Source organism: Odocoileus virginianus, chromosome 29 (genome assembly GCF_023699985.2).
Source record: "Odocoileus virginianus isolate 20LAN1187 ecotype Illinois chromosome 29, Ovbor_1.2, whole genome shotgun sequence".
Taxonomy (NCBI): domain Eukaryota; kingdom Metazoa; phylum Chordata; class Mammalia; order Artiodactyla; family Cervidae; genus Odocoileus; species Odocoileus virginianus.
Window position 1 is genome coordinate 1,014,140 of NC_069702.1, and position 12,146 is coordinate 1,026,285.

The 12,146-nt window shown below is 44.1% G+C and overlaps 1 protein-coding gene across 2 annotated transcripts in view; it reads right to left on the reverse strand.

Annotated features, from left to right (window-relative positions):
• Positions 1-1,975: 1,975 nt before the first annotated feature.
• LRRC66 (leucine rich repeat containing 66) overlaps positions 1,976-12,146 on the reverse strand; it is a 37,452-nt gene continuing 27,281 nt past the window's right edge. For both annotated transcript variants that reach the window (XM_020890154.2, XM_070458043.1), the window contains exons 4-5: positions 8,470-8,659; positions 1,976-6,801 (exon numbers count right to left, since the gene is read on the reverse strand). In XM_020890154.2, the coding sequence (XP_020745813.2) occupies positions 5,084-6,801; positions 8,470-8,659 (1,908 nt within the window). In that variant the 3' untranslated portion in view covers positions 1,976-5,083. The remainder of the gene's footprint in view (positions 6,802-8,469; positions 8,660-12,146) is intronic.

The following is a 12,146-nucleotide window of genomic DNA, read 5'->3' on the forward strand; positions in this document are numbered from 1 at the left end:
GGTGAGGGCTGGCATCATCCAGAGTGAGCATTCCAAGGCACCTAGGAAGAAGCTGTAAAAGTTCTTATGACAATCTTGGAAGCCCTACAGTCACTTCTGCTGCACTCTGGTAGTTAAAGCAGGTGCAGGTCAGCTCAGATTCAAGGAGGTGGGAGGATACCTGCATGTACACAGAGAGAAGAAATCGATGGCTTCGCAAAGCAGGTTTCTGCCATAGGAATTAGTTCGAGTGTGATTAGAGAATGATGTCAGTCTAACCTAAAAGTCAAGCCTGGTCATATCAGATTTTTCTAGGTGAGGAGCGCCAGAAGAGCTGGAGTAGAATTGCAACCTTCAGCAGAAAGGAAAACACTCCCACCACGCAGAGCTGTACTGGGAGTAGGATTCCTCTGTGTTTTGTGAACATTGAAAATGAGCCGCTGCACCAGGCTCCCTGTGGGAGCCCAGAGAGGCGGACCCCAGCTTTGTGTCACTTTTGGCTCCTGTGCCTGGGAAGTTCCTGGCTCAGAGCTGGTTCCAGCTGGATTGTCCCAGCAACCTCCTGGCTCTGCTCTAACTGAACAGTGACCAGTATTGCCATTCAGTGTTTATGTGAATTTTTAATGTATACTCTGGTAGCCTCTAGCCATGTCTCACTGCCTACATGTGTGGTCCAAGGTGATTGCCAAGGTACCAATGATTATTTTTCTTAGCACTTTAGTCACAAGGTTGCTTATCTTTTGAGTGTTCTCCCCAACTTTATTTATCCCATAAGCCCCATGACTTTTAATGTGTATTTTTATAAAACACGAGGTTTTTCATTAAGGCACATTTCACATTATAGCAGACAAACCAGAACTATTTATTCTCCACAGGTCTCTTTGGAGAGAAGCTGATTCCATTCTTGGGGTGACATTCTAGACAGACTTGGAACATTTATCGTCAGAAAGTAATGATGCTTTAGAAATTCTGGAGAAAGATGGAGAAACTAGCCTAAAGGAGGATTGATTGATCAAATTGCAACAATCTAAGTATCGAAAACTAAAAATAAAACCAAAAATTATGGTTAATAAAAATATATTGAGTCATGAAAAGCCACAGTCAGTAACGGCATTCAAAGAAAAATAAGAATTTTCTTTTCCAATAACAAGTGTTATATTTGGGTTGCATCTATTCAAACGAGCCAAGATGTTATCATGTGCAAGTCCACACATTGCTTCAGGACTGCAGACACATATACACACAAAGGCAGACAAAATACCTACCAACAAAAGATTGAAAGATTTCGTGCCCAGGTTTGGGATGTCCTTGTTCATTACAGTGACTGAAGTATGCTTGTTATATTGAGTATGTTAAAGTATATAGAGTCTGCAGAGCCTTAGAATTCAGTCACACTTTCACTGCTCACAACACCTAGATTTTCAGATAGTAGTAGAACATTAACATGGATATTTGAAAAATATAAACTTGCTGGTTTGTGCAGAAACAATGTTTAGACAGTTTTTGCCTTCAATTTCTCACGAATATAAGACTTTCAGGCAACAGAAAGATAGCACACTTTCCTGCTACTTGCTAGTAAGACCTGCTGTTGTAAGTCTGTGGCCGGCCACTTTTTATTTGATGACATAGTAATCTAGTTCTAGTGAAACTCATAGACAAAAGGAACTCCTTCTCCCCCTCTCACTTCCATCTCCCTTGGGTCTGAAAAACATGTAGCCTTGAGTCGAATGGATTTTGTCTTTAAACGAACTGGAAATACGGCAGTGTCTCTTAGCTTCTATCTACCTGCTGTTTGGTGGGTCCAGCGGTTACTCCTTTGTTTTCTGCTTCGCCCTGCATGGCCACTGAAGGAGCAGGATGAATCTTCCCAAGGACAGAAGGGGAGAGGCCTGAGGACTCACATCTTGAACCATTCTAGAGGGGTAGGGGAAGTTTTTGTCAACTTGAACCAAAATGACTCTACTGAACCTGAAATAACACCAAAAAGACAAGTAAGTGTGGCACTAGTTGCTTTTTTAAGAAAAGCATTTTAATGTTTCATATGTTGTTTGTACAGCCATGTGTCCAAGATGTGTTTCGTAGTCTTAGAAACATGCAAAGGTTAATTATGCCAGGGGTTTTCCCAATGTTTTCTTAGATGAAAATATCATAGAATTGTTAAGCTGATAAAAATTTGAGTTACTCTGCTAAAGAAATTAAAAAATGTTATCTTAATGAAAAGTGAGATGTTTGAAAGGTCATTTGTGACATAATAGAACTAGAGGCATAATTGGAATAAGTGAAACTGGGGTAAAGGGTATCTAAAGAACTTAGGAATTCTGAAGTTTGAGTCAATTTGGGGGCAGACCCCAAAGGTGAGACATTTTGGAAATCTGGAAGTAGCAGGCCTCAAATCTCACTCACATCAAGCAACGTTAGCCAAGCTTGTGTGTATTGTCTGTTAGTTGCTCATTTGTGACCCCGTGGGACCGTAGCCTTCCAGGCTCCTCTGTCCAAGCAGGCATATTGAGAGGGGTTTAAAAAATTTTTTTATGAGCACTTGCTGAGATACAGACCTACTTAACTGCAATGCCTGTAATGTTTATGCTGCATTACCAGAAGCTTTTTTTGGGGGGAGGTGTGAACAAAAACAAACAAAAATAGTCAAGGCCATATATACTGTTTTTCTTCAATGCTGCTGAAATAGAAAGTAATTTTTCACTTTATAAAGTAACTGCAAACTCTGAGATGATTTTCAGCTTCATAGACCCTATGCTGGTAATGAACTTCATTCAGCCCATAGAAGAGTCTTCAGTAGATCTCAGTCAAGCCATGTGAAGCCTTGTTTTCATCAGAGCACACAGCACTATAGCAGGGGCTGGGGGGAGGAAGAAAGTGGTCCATTCTACTTGGGTGGAATGAGCCGAGAAAGGCTCTTGGGGGAGGTGACCTTAAACAGTGTCTCAAAAACAGCAGAAACATCTTCCAGGCAGAGGAGGTGGACTTAGCAGAAAGGCCAGATGTGCCCCTAAATGTGGGGAGCAGAGTTGGCAAGGGTGACATAGTCTGGTGTGTCTGTAACTGTGGATTTCAGAGTGAGGTACTGCACAGTGAGATAAATACCACATGAAAAGTCGGATGGAAAGTGAGGCCAGATCAATACTAAAGAGTTCATTTTCATTGATTTATTTAATAAATCCATATATCGAGAACCTATTAAATGTCATACCTTTAGGAGACAAGACACATTGTTGTTCTTGTGGAGATAAGAGTATAGAAGAGGCAGACAGACAGTAAATCAACCATCACACAAATAATTATTCAACTACTTGCAATAAGCTCTCCTTGTGAAGGACAATGCTTGTGTGATGAGAGTTTGCAACAGGAAAATCCAAATGAGTCTAGGGGTCCAGGAAGGCTTCCATGAGGAAGTGACAGTTAAGGCTGAGACTCAGGTAGGGTCTATTGAGCTTAAAGGGGGGGTTTATTTGGTGGTGAGGTTGTTGGGTGGGGTTGGAAAGAACATTGCAGGCAGGTGTGATGTGGACAAAGGTCTGGAGACAGGGAGTTATGAGGTGCTATTAAAAAAGAAAAAAAACAAAACAGAAAAGACTGCATCCACAAAGAATGGGAGGCATGTGATCACTCTTGGGTTTCAGGAGCTGCTCCCTGGCCGCAGTGTGGGAACGATAAAGGCGCAGCGGACCAGTGCTAAAGAAACCAGTCGGTGTGCTGTCATCACAGACCTGGGGGCAGTGTCAAGGTGAGCACTGGAGCTGGGGCTGTGTGGACAGAGAGGGTAGAACAGACTCGACAGATATCGAGGGGCTAGAAGTGATTGTACTCAATGAAAATAATTAGATGTGGGCAGCAAGGAGAGGAAGACCCCCAGGTTCCTGGATGGAGCAACGGGGCAGATAGTGAAATGGAGGATTAGACTGGGGGTGGTGATGGAGAGGATTAGGGGCTGCTACTGCGTTTTACTTTGGACATGCTTAGACTGAACTGCCTATGAGGATATCCAACAGGCAGCTGGATATGAGTTTAAAGTTCCAGAAAGCTTTCAGAGCTGGAGTTACAGAAGCAGAAAATAACAATTAAAAGCCACGACAAGTAACAGCTCACTCAGGGAAAGGAAACAGAGAAGACAAGAGGGTCTGGGACCAAGCCAGACATAGCCAAAAATGACAACAGCATAGATATTTACCAGGCAAACAGAAGGTGGAGTATCTTTTTCTTTTACAAGAAACATAAATGTTCTTCCTGAAAATTAACTTTTAATTTACACTTTGTTCTACAAAATGGAGTCTCCATTAACATTTTTTAAACAAATATTTAGAATTGCTCTGAATCCCTCCGGTTTTGTAGTTTTCTAATCAAACTCCAAAAAGCTATGCTGTTCTTTGTGCAAAATTCATTAAAATCTCCTCAGGAGCTCCATCTAAGTGCTTCAATATGCACTAAAAATGTTATTTGAATCCCCTTTGATTTTCAGGTTGAACATCCTTGTGTTTGTCCTAGCAGATCTGGTCCTCACATGGACAGCTAACTCCCATCAGGTTTCTCTCGGTCTGCATTTGAGTATAAAAATTGGAATCACCTTTTTTCTAACTGCAATACCATCAGTGTTAAATTTTAGTGTAAAATTTAATTGGAACCTTTGATGTTTAGGTATCTCAATGCTTCCCTACCTAAATGACCCATGTCTTGTGAATGGCAGTTTTATATTAGAATTAACTAAACATAGAGAAGAATTTAGAGAATCTAGTTCATTGATTCAGCTTTGAGTGCTGACCCCAGTCTTTATCACTGAAGTGCTCCTATGTGCTCAGTGAGCTAGCTTTATCTGGAAGCACTTGTAATAGTGGTACCTGGCTCTTGAAACCATCTTCCAAAGGCCCCCTACCCCTTCACAAATGGTGTTTCACTTATAACCTTTCTGGAATCATTGTCCCCAAGAGGACATACACACCCCTCATTTGCGTCAGTGTCCATTCTTGTTGCCTCTTCAAAATCTTGTTGTGAGGTTCTCAAGTTCTGCCCTGCAGTGACCTTGGAAGAAATACTGTTTTGAGCTGTGTCTATTCCTTGAACATAAAGTTCTTTACAAACATCTGCGTCTCCTTCACGACAGACACCTGTCAGGATCTGAGGAAACTTTGGCAGAGCACGGTGGTGTTTGTGGTAAAGCATCCACATCTGCAAACTCCAAGTCTCTAAGTGAGTACTGCCATTCCACTGCGCTGGGTTGAAGAGCTGAGATGTAATTGTAAATGGACATGCTTGGGGCCTCCTCACTGCTCGGACTGCTGCCTGATGACTGGGGCAAGGAATCCTCATATTTGTTGACGTTAAAGGCACCTTCCAGATGAGTCTCGCACAAATGAGAGTCTGCGTCAGAAATGCCAGTTTTCCCAAAATGATCTTCCTGATTTTCACATTTCCTCAGAGTCTTCTGGAAGGCGATGTTCTCAGCACTCTCTAATGGCCTGACACTGTCCCTCCTCTCACAGGAGACCCGGTCCCCAGGGGGCTCCCCGGCTCTCCAGCTCTGCTCCCCACGTGCCTCCTCTTCCGCCACATTTCTCCAGTCTTCTGAACTTGTTGAACTCAGAGTAAATAAAGACCCTTCCTCAGAATCGGAGTCAGAGTCCACCTCGTACTGAGCGTCAGGAGTGTGCTTCTGCGTGGGCTCCTGGTAAGCTGGAGTCACTGGCAGGTCCCCGCCGCATCCTGGAGGGACGCCGAGTGGGGACGGGTCTCCCGCGTCACTGAGCGCGGCCGCTTCGTAGTGGGCGGGAGGTTGTCCCTCGGCACCGGCACCCTGGAGGCTCTGCTGCTCTGGGCTCTGCCCGTTCTCCTTAGAAAACTCCGAAGGGAAGTGTGGGGGAGCCCCTCTGCTCTCTGCCCCAGGGCTCAGCGCCGGTGTGCGCGCTGGCCTTTGGCAGAGAGGCGCTGTCGTTTCCTCGGGGTGGGGTGGGCCTAGTTCATTGGAATCCTTACGGTCTGTGCCAGGGCTGGTCTGTATTCCGGCAGACACTGCAGGGATGCCCACTGAACGCTCACCGAGGGAAACTTGCCTGGCCACAGTGTCGTAGCTGCCTTCTCCAGGAACATCATTCCTGTAGATGTGGTCCCATCCCGCCGATGTGTGTTGGGTATCATGGGTGTTTGGCAGTCCGTAGAGAACGCGCCGGGCTGCACTGTGATTTGGGGGCACCTTATCCATCCCACTTTCTGCCCCAGTGGGGACCCTGCGTTGTTCCCTGTCCTGCCGGCCACCAGCCTCCCTTCTGCTCGGTGCCACTGTTCTTGCAGGAACCACAGCGGCACGTGGGGCCTGGTTCTCATAGAGGTTTAGATGGTGGACAGTTTGGCGCAGATCCGTCCTCGGCTGCTGTAGGTTTACCGCACCTTCGATTTCATCGTAGAAGGCCTGGTTTGAATACACATTCCCTGACGCTGAACCTGGACTTTTTTTCCGGCATCTCTGTTGCCACAGTCTGTCCACATAAGGCCTCGCAAAAGCCCCCAGGCAGAAAGCCACGAAGAACGTGATGAACACCGACAGGCAGACGGCCAGGACCAGGTCCTGGGAAGAGTCTTCCTTTCTGCCAGCAGCGTGCACATCCTCGGCCCTCCTAACCCGTTTTAGCAGCTGTCTCGGCCTGTCACCAACATCGGAGCCTGCAGTGTCCTTCTCCAGCATGGAATAGCGCACTTCCGGGGCCCTCTCAGCTCTGCTCCCTGTGATGGTTTTCATATGACTCAGGTCAGCGTGAGGAAGGCGAGTCTCTCTGGACACTCTGCTTGTGAGGGTCCACCCGTGTGCATCCTTCTTCCCTAAGAAAGGGAATGAGATTCCAGTGATTTAAAAGCATCTGCGAGTCCTCAGTCCTTTATCTCCCTGTGTGGGTGTGCAGGCACTTCAGTCCTGTCCTACTCTTTGCAACCCCATGGACTGTAGCCCGCTAGGCTCCTCTGTCCATGAGATTCACCAGGCAAGAATACTAGAGTGGGTTGCCATGCCCTCCTCTAGGGGATCTTCCTGACCCAAGGATCAAACCCACATCTCCTGACTTGCAGGCAGATTCTTTACCACTGAGCCACCAGGGAAGCCTCAGTCCTTATCTAGCTAGATTTAAAATCTGTTTTACATGATAGCAATTTTACTGGCTGATTGACTGATTGGCTGTCTAATGCCAACAGTGTGTGTAAGGCTCTGTGAACATTTACACGAGGCTCTCAGGCTCAGGTCTGAGGCTCCAAGGGTCTGAGGCTCCAAGGCCCAGAGGCTGTGTTTCTGAGGCTTCCTGACTGACTCCTGCCCACAGGAGGAAGGAAGCCAGGCTGTGGGTCCAGTCACATTGCCCCTCCTCTCTCCACATCCTTACCTACTTACTGCACATCTGTAAGGACATTCTATCAGCCCCCTGCAAAATCTGCCTTGGCCCCACCTGTGTTCTTTATATCATCTCCTCACCTTCCTCAGTGCTGGTAAACAGCAAAAATATTCAGGTTTTTCTATTGGTTCCTGACATTCTGCCCTCCACACTCGGAAGGCTGGTGTGGCTTTTACAGAGTGATGAAACAAGTGTGGCTGACACCATTAAGACTTCTCTCATCATTATGGATTTCTCCTAAACCCATTAAGCATGGCCATGTCTCTACTCAATAGCAGTCCTGAGTAGAGCAGAGGCCAGAACTCATTAAAAAAAAAAGAGAGAGAGAGAGAGAAATCCATTTCTCTCTTTTTTCCCAGTTAGGAGTTTGATTTTAGATTTAGCCAAGATAGTTCATAACAACAGTGCTCAGTTGTGTCTGACTCTTTGCAACCTCATGGACTGTAGTTGCCAGGCTCCTCTGTCCATGGGATTTCCCAGGCAAGAATACTGAACTGGGCTGCCATTTCCTTCTCCAAGGGATCTTCCCAACCCAGGGATCAAACCCACATCTCCAGCATTGGCAGGTGGATTCTTTACTGCTGAGCCACCAGAGAAGCCTGATAGTTAATAGTGGGGGTGGGTGGGGGACAAAAACCTTTCCAGAATATTCAATTCCAGTCACATATTTTAGCAGTTTGGGAGAGTGACAGATAAAAAAGCAAAGAAAAATATACTTTTGAAATTTGTGTGTTTTGTTTATGTTATATTTTCAGAGGGGTAGCAAGTATCTTAAATCAGTATGGTTCAAGTTTTAGAAGTTCCTTGATTATTTTGTTACTCTTTTGGATAAAAATATGACATCTGGGGGTTGTAGAGAAACATTCTCTCTTGGTGAAATTTCTGGTTTTGACCAAATCCAGTGTTTCCTGACCATGTGAAGAAAATTGTTCATGAATTGAGGAAAACAGGTACCAACAATTGTTCTGTGATATAGCCCAACGATGACTGATGCACTCCTGCTCCTGAGGTGGCTGTCATTGTTTCAAATGTCACTAAACATTTTGTGTACTTTTTTTTTTCTGTTTAAATGGAACCACTTCTGAGAGGAGAGGTACTCCTGACTTACCTAAGGACTCGCTGCAAACAGCATTCCACCTTTTCCTCCAGGACTCAGAAATAACATTTTGGAAGACTGCCAGGCTGTAGTCACACTGCCACGGGTTATCAGCCAGGTCAGCCTCCAGGTGGGGAAGTTCTAGGGCCATGACTACTACTGGCAGGATGGCTGTCAGCGCGTTGTTGCTGAGGTCTACCACCTGCTCAAGAAAAAAACAAAAATTTAGGACAGTCTGTGAATAAAGACATTTGGAGACAAATGAGTTACAGATACGGTCTATATCTCTATGGAAGCAATATGAATTAGCCACTGATTTCAGAGTCAGAGACTACTGGGTTTAAATCTCTGCTCTGCCCCTAAGAACTCTGTGAGACTCAGCAAATTGTTGACTCTCAATGAGTCAACCTCCCAGGGTTGTTCTGAAGATTAAATACGTGGGAAATCTTTAAGTCCAGAGCCTTTATTAGAAGCCCAATCACTTTCCCTTCCCTTTTTCCTAAGAGTTGTGATTTGTACTGCTAGATATAACCTAGACTCCCAATTCTTATCAAGATTTGGAATTAGGTACCAGGTTTAGAATGTCTAGAAGCCCTATAATCTTGAAAGTGGCAGAAAGTATTGGATGATGAGGATAGAGTCCAGAAGAACAACTGTGGTTGAACAGAAGGAGCAAAGAGGATTCTTTTGCATCAAGTATTATTTTAAATGTTGTTCAGTTGCTCAGTTGTGTCTGATTCTTTGTGACCCCATGAACTACAGCACTCCAGGTTCCTCTGTCTTCCACTATCTCCCAGAGTTTGCTCAAATTTGTGCCCTGAGTTGATGATGCTATAACCACCTTATCCTCTGCTGTTCCCTTCTCTTGTTGCCTTCTATCTTTCCCAGCAGCAGGGGCTTTTCCAGGGAGTCTGCCCTTCACATCAGGTGTGAAGGTAAGATGCTACCTTATCTTAAAGCTAGTACATTTCTCTGCATCCTTGGCTACTCAGTATATACAAAATGACTGCTTTTCCTAGTCTCATATGAAAGAAAAGGGAATGCGGGGAACAAAAAGGACTCAGTGATTCTAGAAACACAGAGCAGATCTGCTCTGTGATCTGCTGAAGTTGGATCTGGCAGTGGAGTTATGGGGTAGGAGAAGCAGAGTTAGGTATAGCTCTCGCTGCTGTCTACAGAGCATTGCTGTTGTGTACCAGGCATTTTACTGGGTGCTTTACATGCCTTATCTCTGATCCTCCAAACAGCTTTGTCATCTCCCCCTTTTTACAGAGAAGGAAACTGGACAAGGTCACAGTATATCCCACATAGTCCCTAGTCCTAGAACTTGGTACCCACATGCTCAGAAAATAATGGAGGGATGAACAAACGAATGAATGAATGGCAGAGTTAAAGTCTGATCTGCCTCTGCAGCTGGGTGCCTTCTATTCCAGAATACAGCCTCTTGGAGCCTGAGCTCTCACTGCCCTGAAGTGAAGGGCTGGGCAGAGGAGGCCTGGAGCGTGAGGCACCAGGGTGGGATCATGGGATTTGAAAGCAAATCATAAATGCAAACTTTGCTGAAAAGTAAAAAGAGGGACATGGATAAAAACCAGAAAGTCTGAATGTAATTAAGGTCAATTGTTTAATAAACATCAGGGAAAAAGCAGCACTGGCATCTTAGGTTATATAAATTCTTAAGAAAAGCTGACTCAAACACTCAAACAACACCATAACCAATACTCAGCAGTGAAGGGGACCTTTGCATTGTTGAGTAACCAAGCCCTCTTAACTCTTAAAGGAAGGTTGTCAAAAATAGGAAATGAGATTTGGAAGACATACACAAAACAACTTTGCTTTGCGGCCTTGCCTAGGATCAATAGCTTTCTGTGTACACCCTTCTCATCAACAGGTGAAATATCCTAATGTTTTGGTGGGTATTTTCTTCTTTGTGCACATCTGCTTTTTCATCCTAGAAGCTATTATGTTACAAATCATGAAACTGAAATCAAAACAGAAAAGAGGACAGAAAGCTAATAAAATGATTCAGCAGGGGTAATTTCTGAGAAAAGATGAAAACAGAATAGACCGATTTGGCTAAAGAAGTGACCATTCACCATCATTTGAAAGGAATGTACATTATATTGTAGAGAGATTGGGAGAAGCATGTAATGTTGGTAACAAATCACTATGCTAGGAAGAATGGCATGCAAAAAGGAAGGCTAATTTGAAATGCCAATGAAACATTTTCATTCTATCTAAACATGAGGATGGATTTATGCTTTAAAAATTTATCTGGCTTCTGAAAAGATTCCCACATGGGAAGACACATAATATAGTGCAAGTATTAAATATATCATCTGGGGGAAAAAAACAGCATCCATTTTAATATTCAGCTTTCTGGTACCAAAGATTCTCATCATGTCCCCAAACCAGTTTTTAGAGTTATTGCTGAACATGCAGAAGGGATAAGAGAGAAGGAGAAATTGCATAATTCTGGGCAACTCAGGTAATTTAGAATTACAGATGATTTAAACATTCTTGGGCTTATTTTTTAGTCCGCCTGTAGCATCTATTACCTGTGAGCTGCAGAAGACTTTTATTTATAAGCACAATAAAAATGCACAGGAAATAAAACAGGCATGGGAAATTATATATATAAATATAATCAGCATGGGCTTCCTTGGTGGGTCAGTGGTAAAAGAATCTGCCTGCAATGCAGGAGATGCAAGAGATGTGAGTTCAATCCCTGGGTTGGGAAAATCCCCTGGAGGAGGGCATGGCAACTGACTCTAGTATTCTTGCCTGGAGAATCTTCATGGACAGAGGAGCCTGGCGGGCTACAGTTCATGGGGTCACAAAGGGTCGAACATGACTGAAACGACGGACACTCACACACACACATCATCATCAGTGTACAACATACTAAGTGAGGTTCCCAGGCAATCTGACAACATTTCTGTGGTGAATTGTGGAGTGCTGCCAAGTTAAGTAGACTTTCTCATCTGCTGTGATAACTACTATGGCAGACAGGTCCCCAGAAAACCTTCCCCACATTCACATCCTTTGAGTCATCGCCTCACCTTGGAGGGGGAGAGGTGAGACCTCTGCTTTGCTTCTTTTTTTTTTTTTTGGAAAATATATCTTTTAAGTTTACTATAAATGTTAATGCTTCATACAGGCAAAATCTGTGTAAAATATCACAAATGTACATAGTTTATTTATTTTTTCCTTTATTTATATTAGTTGGAGGTTAATTACAATATTGTAGCAGTTTTTGCCATACATTGACATGAATCAGCCATGGATTTACATGTGTTCCCTATCCTGAACCCCCCACCCACCTCCCTCCCCATCCCAACCCTCTGGGTCATCCTAGTGCACCAGCCCTGAGCACTTGTCTCATGCATCAAACCTGGACTTGCGATCTGTTTCACAATTGATAATATATACATGTCTCAATGCTATTCCCTCAGATCATCCCACCCTCGCCTTCTCCCACAGAGTCCAAAAGTCTGTTCTATACATCTGTGTCTCTTTTTCTGTCTTGCATACAGGGTTATCATTACCATCTTTCTAAATTCCATATATATGTGTTAGTATACTGTAATGGTCTTTATCTTTCTGGCTTACTTCACTCTGTATAACAGGCTCCAGTTTCATCCACCTCATTAGAACTGATTCAAATGAATTCTTTTTAATGGCTGAGT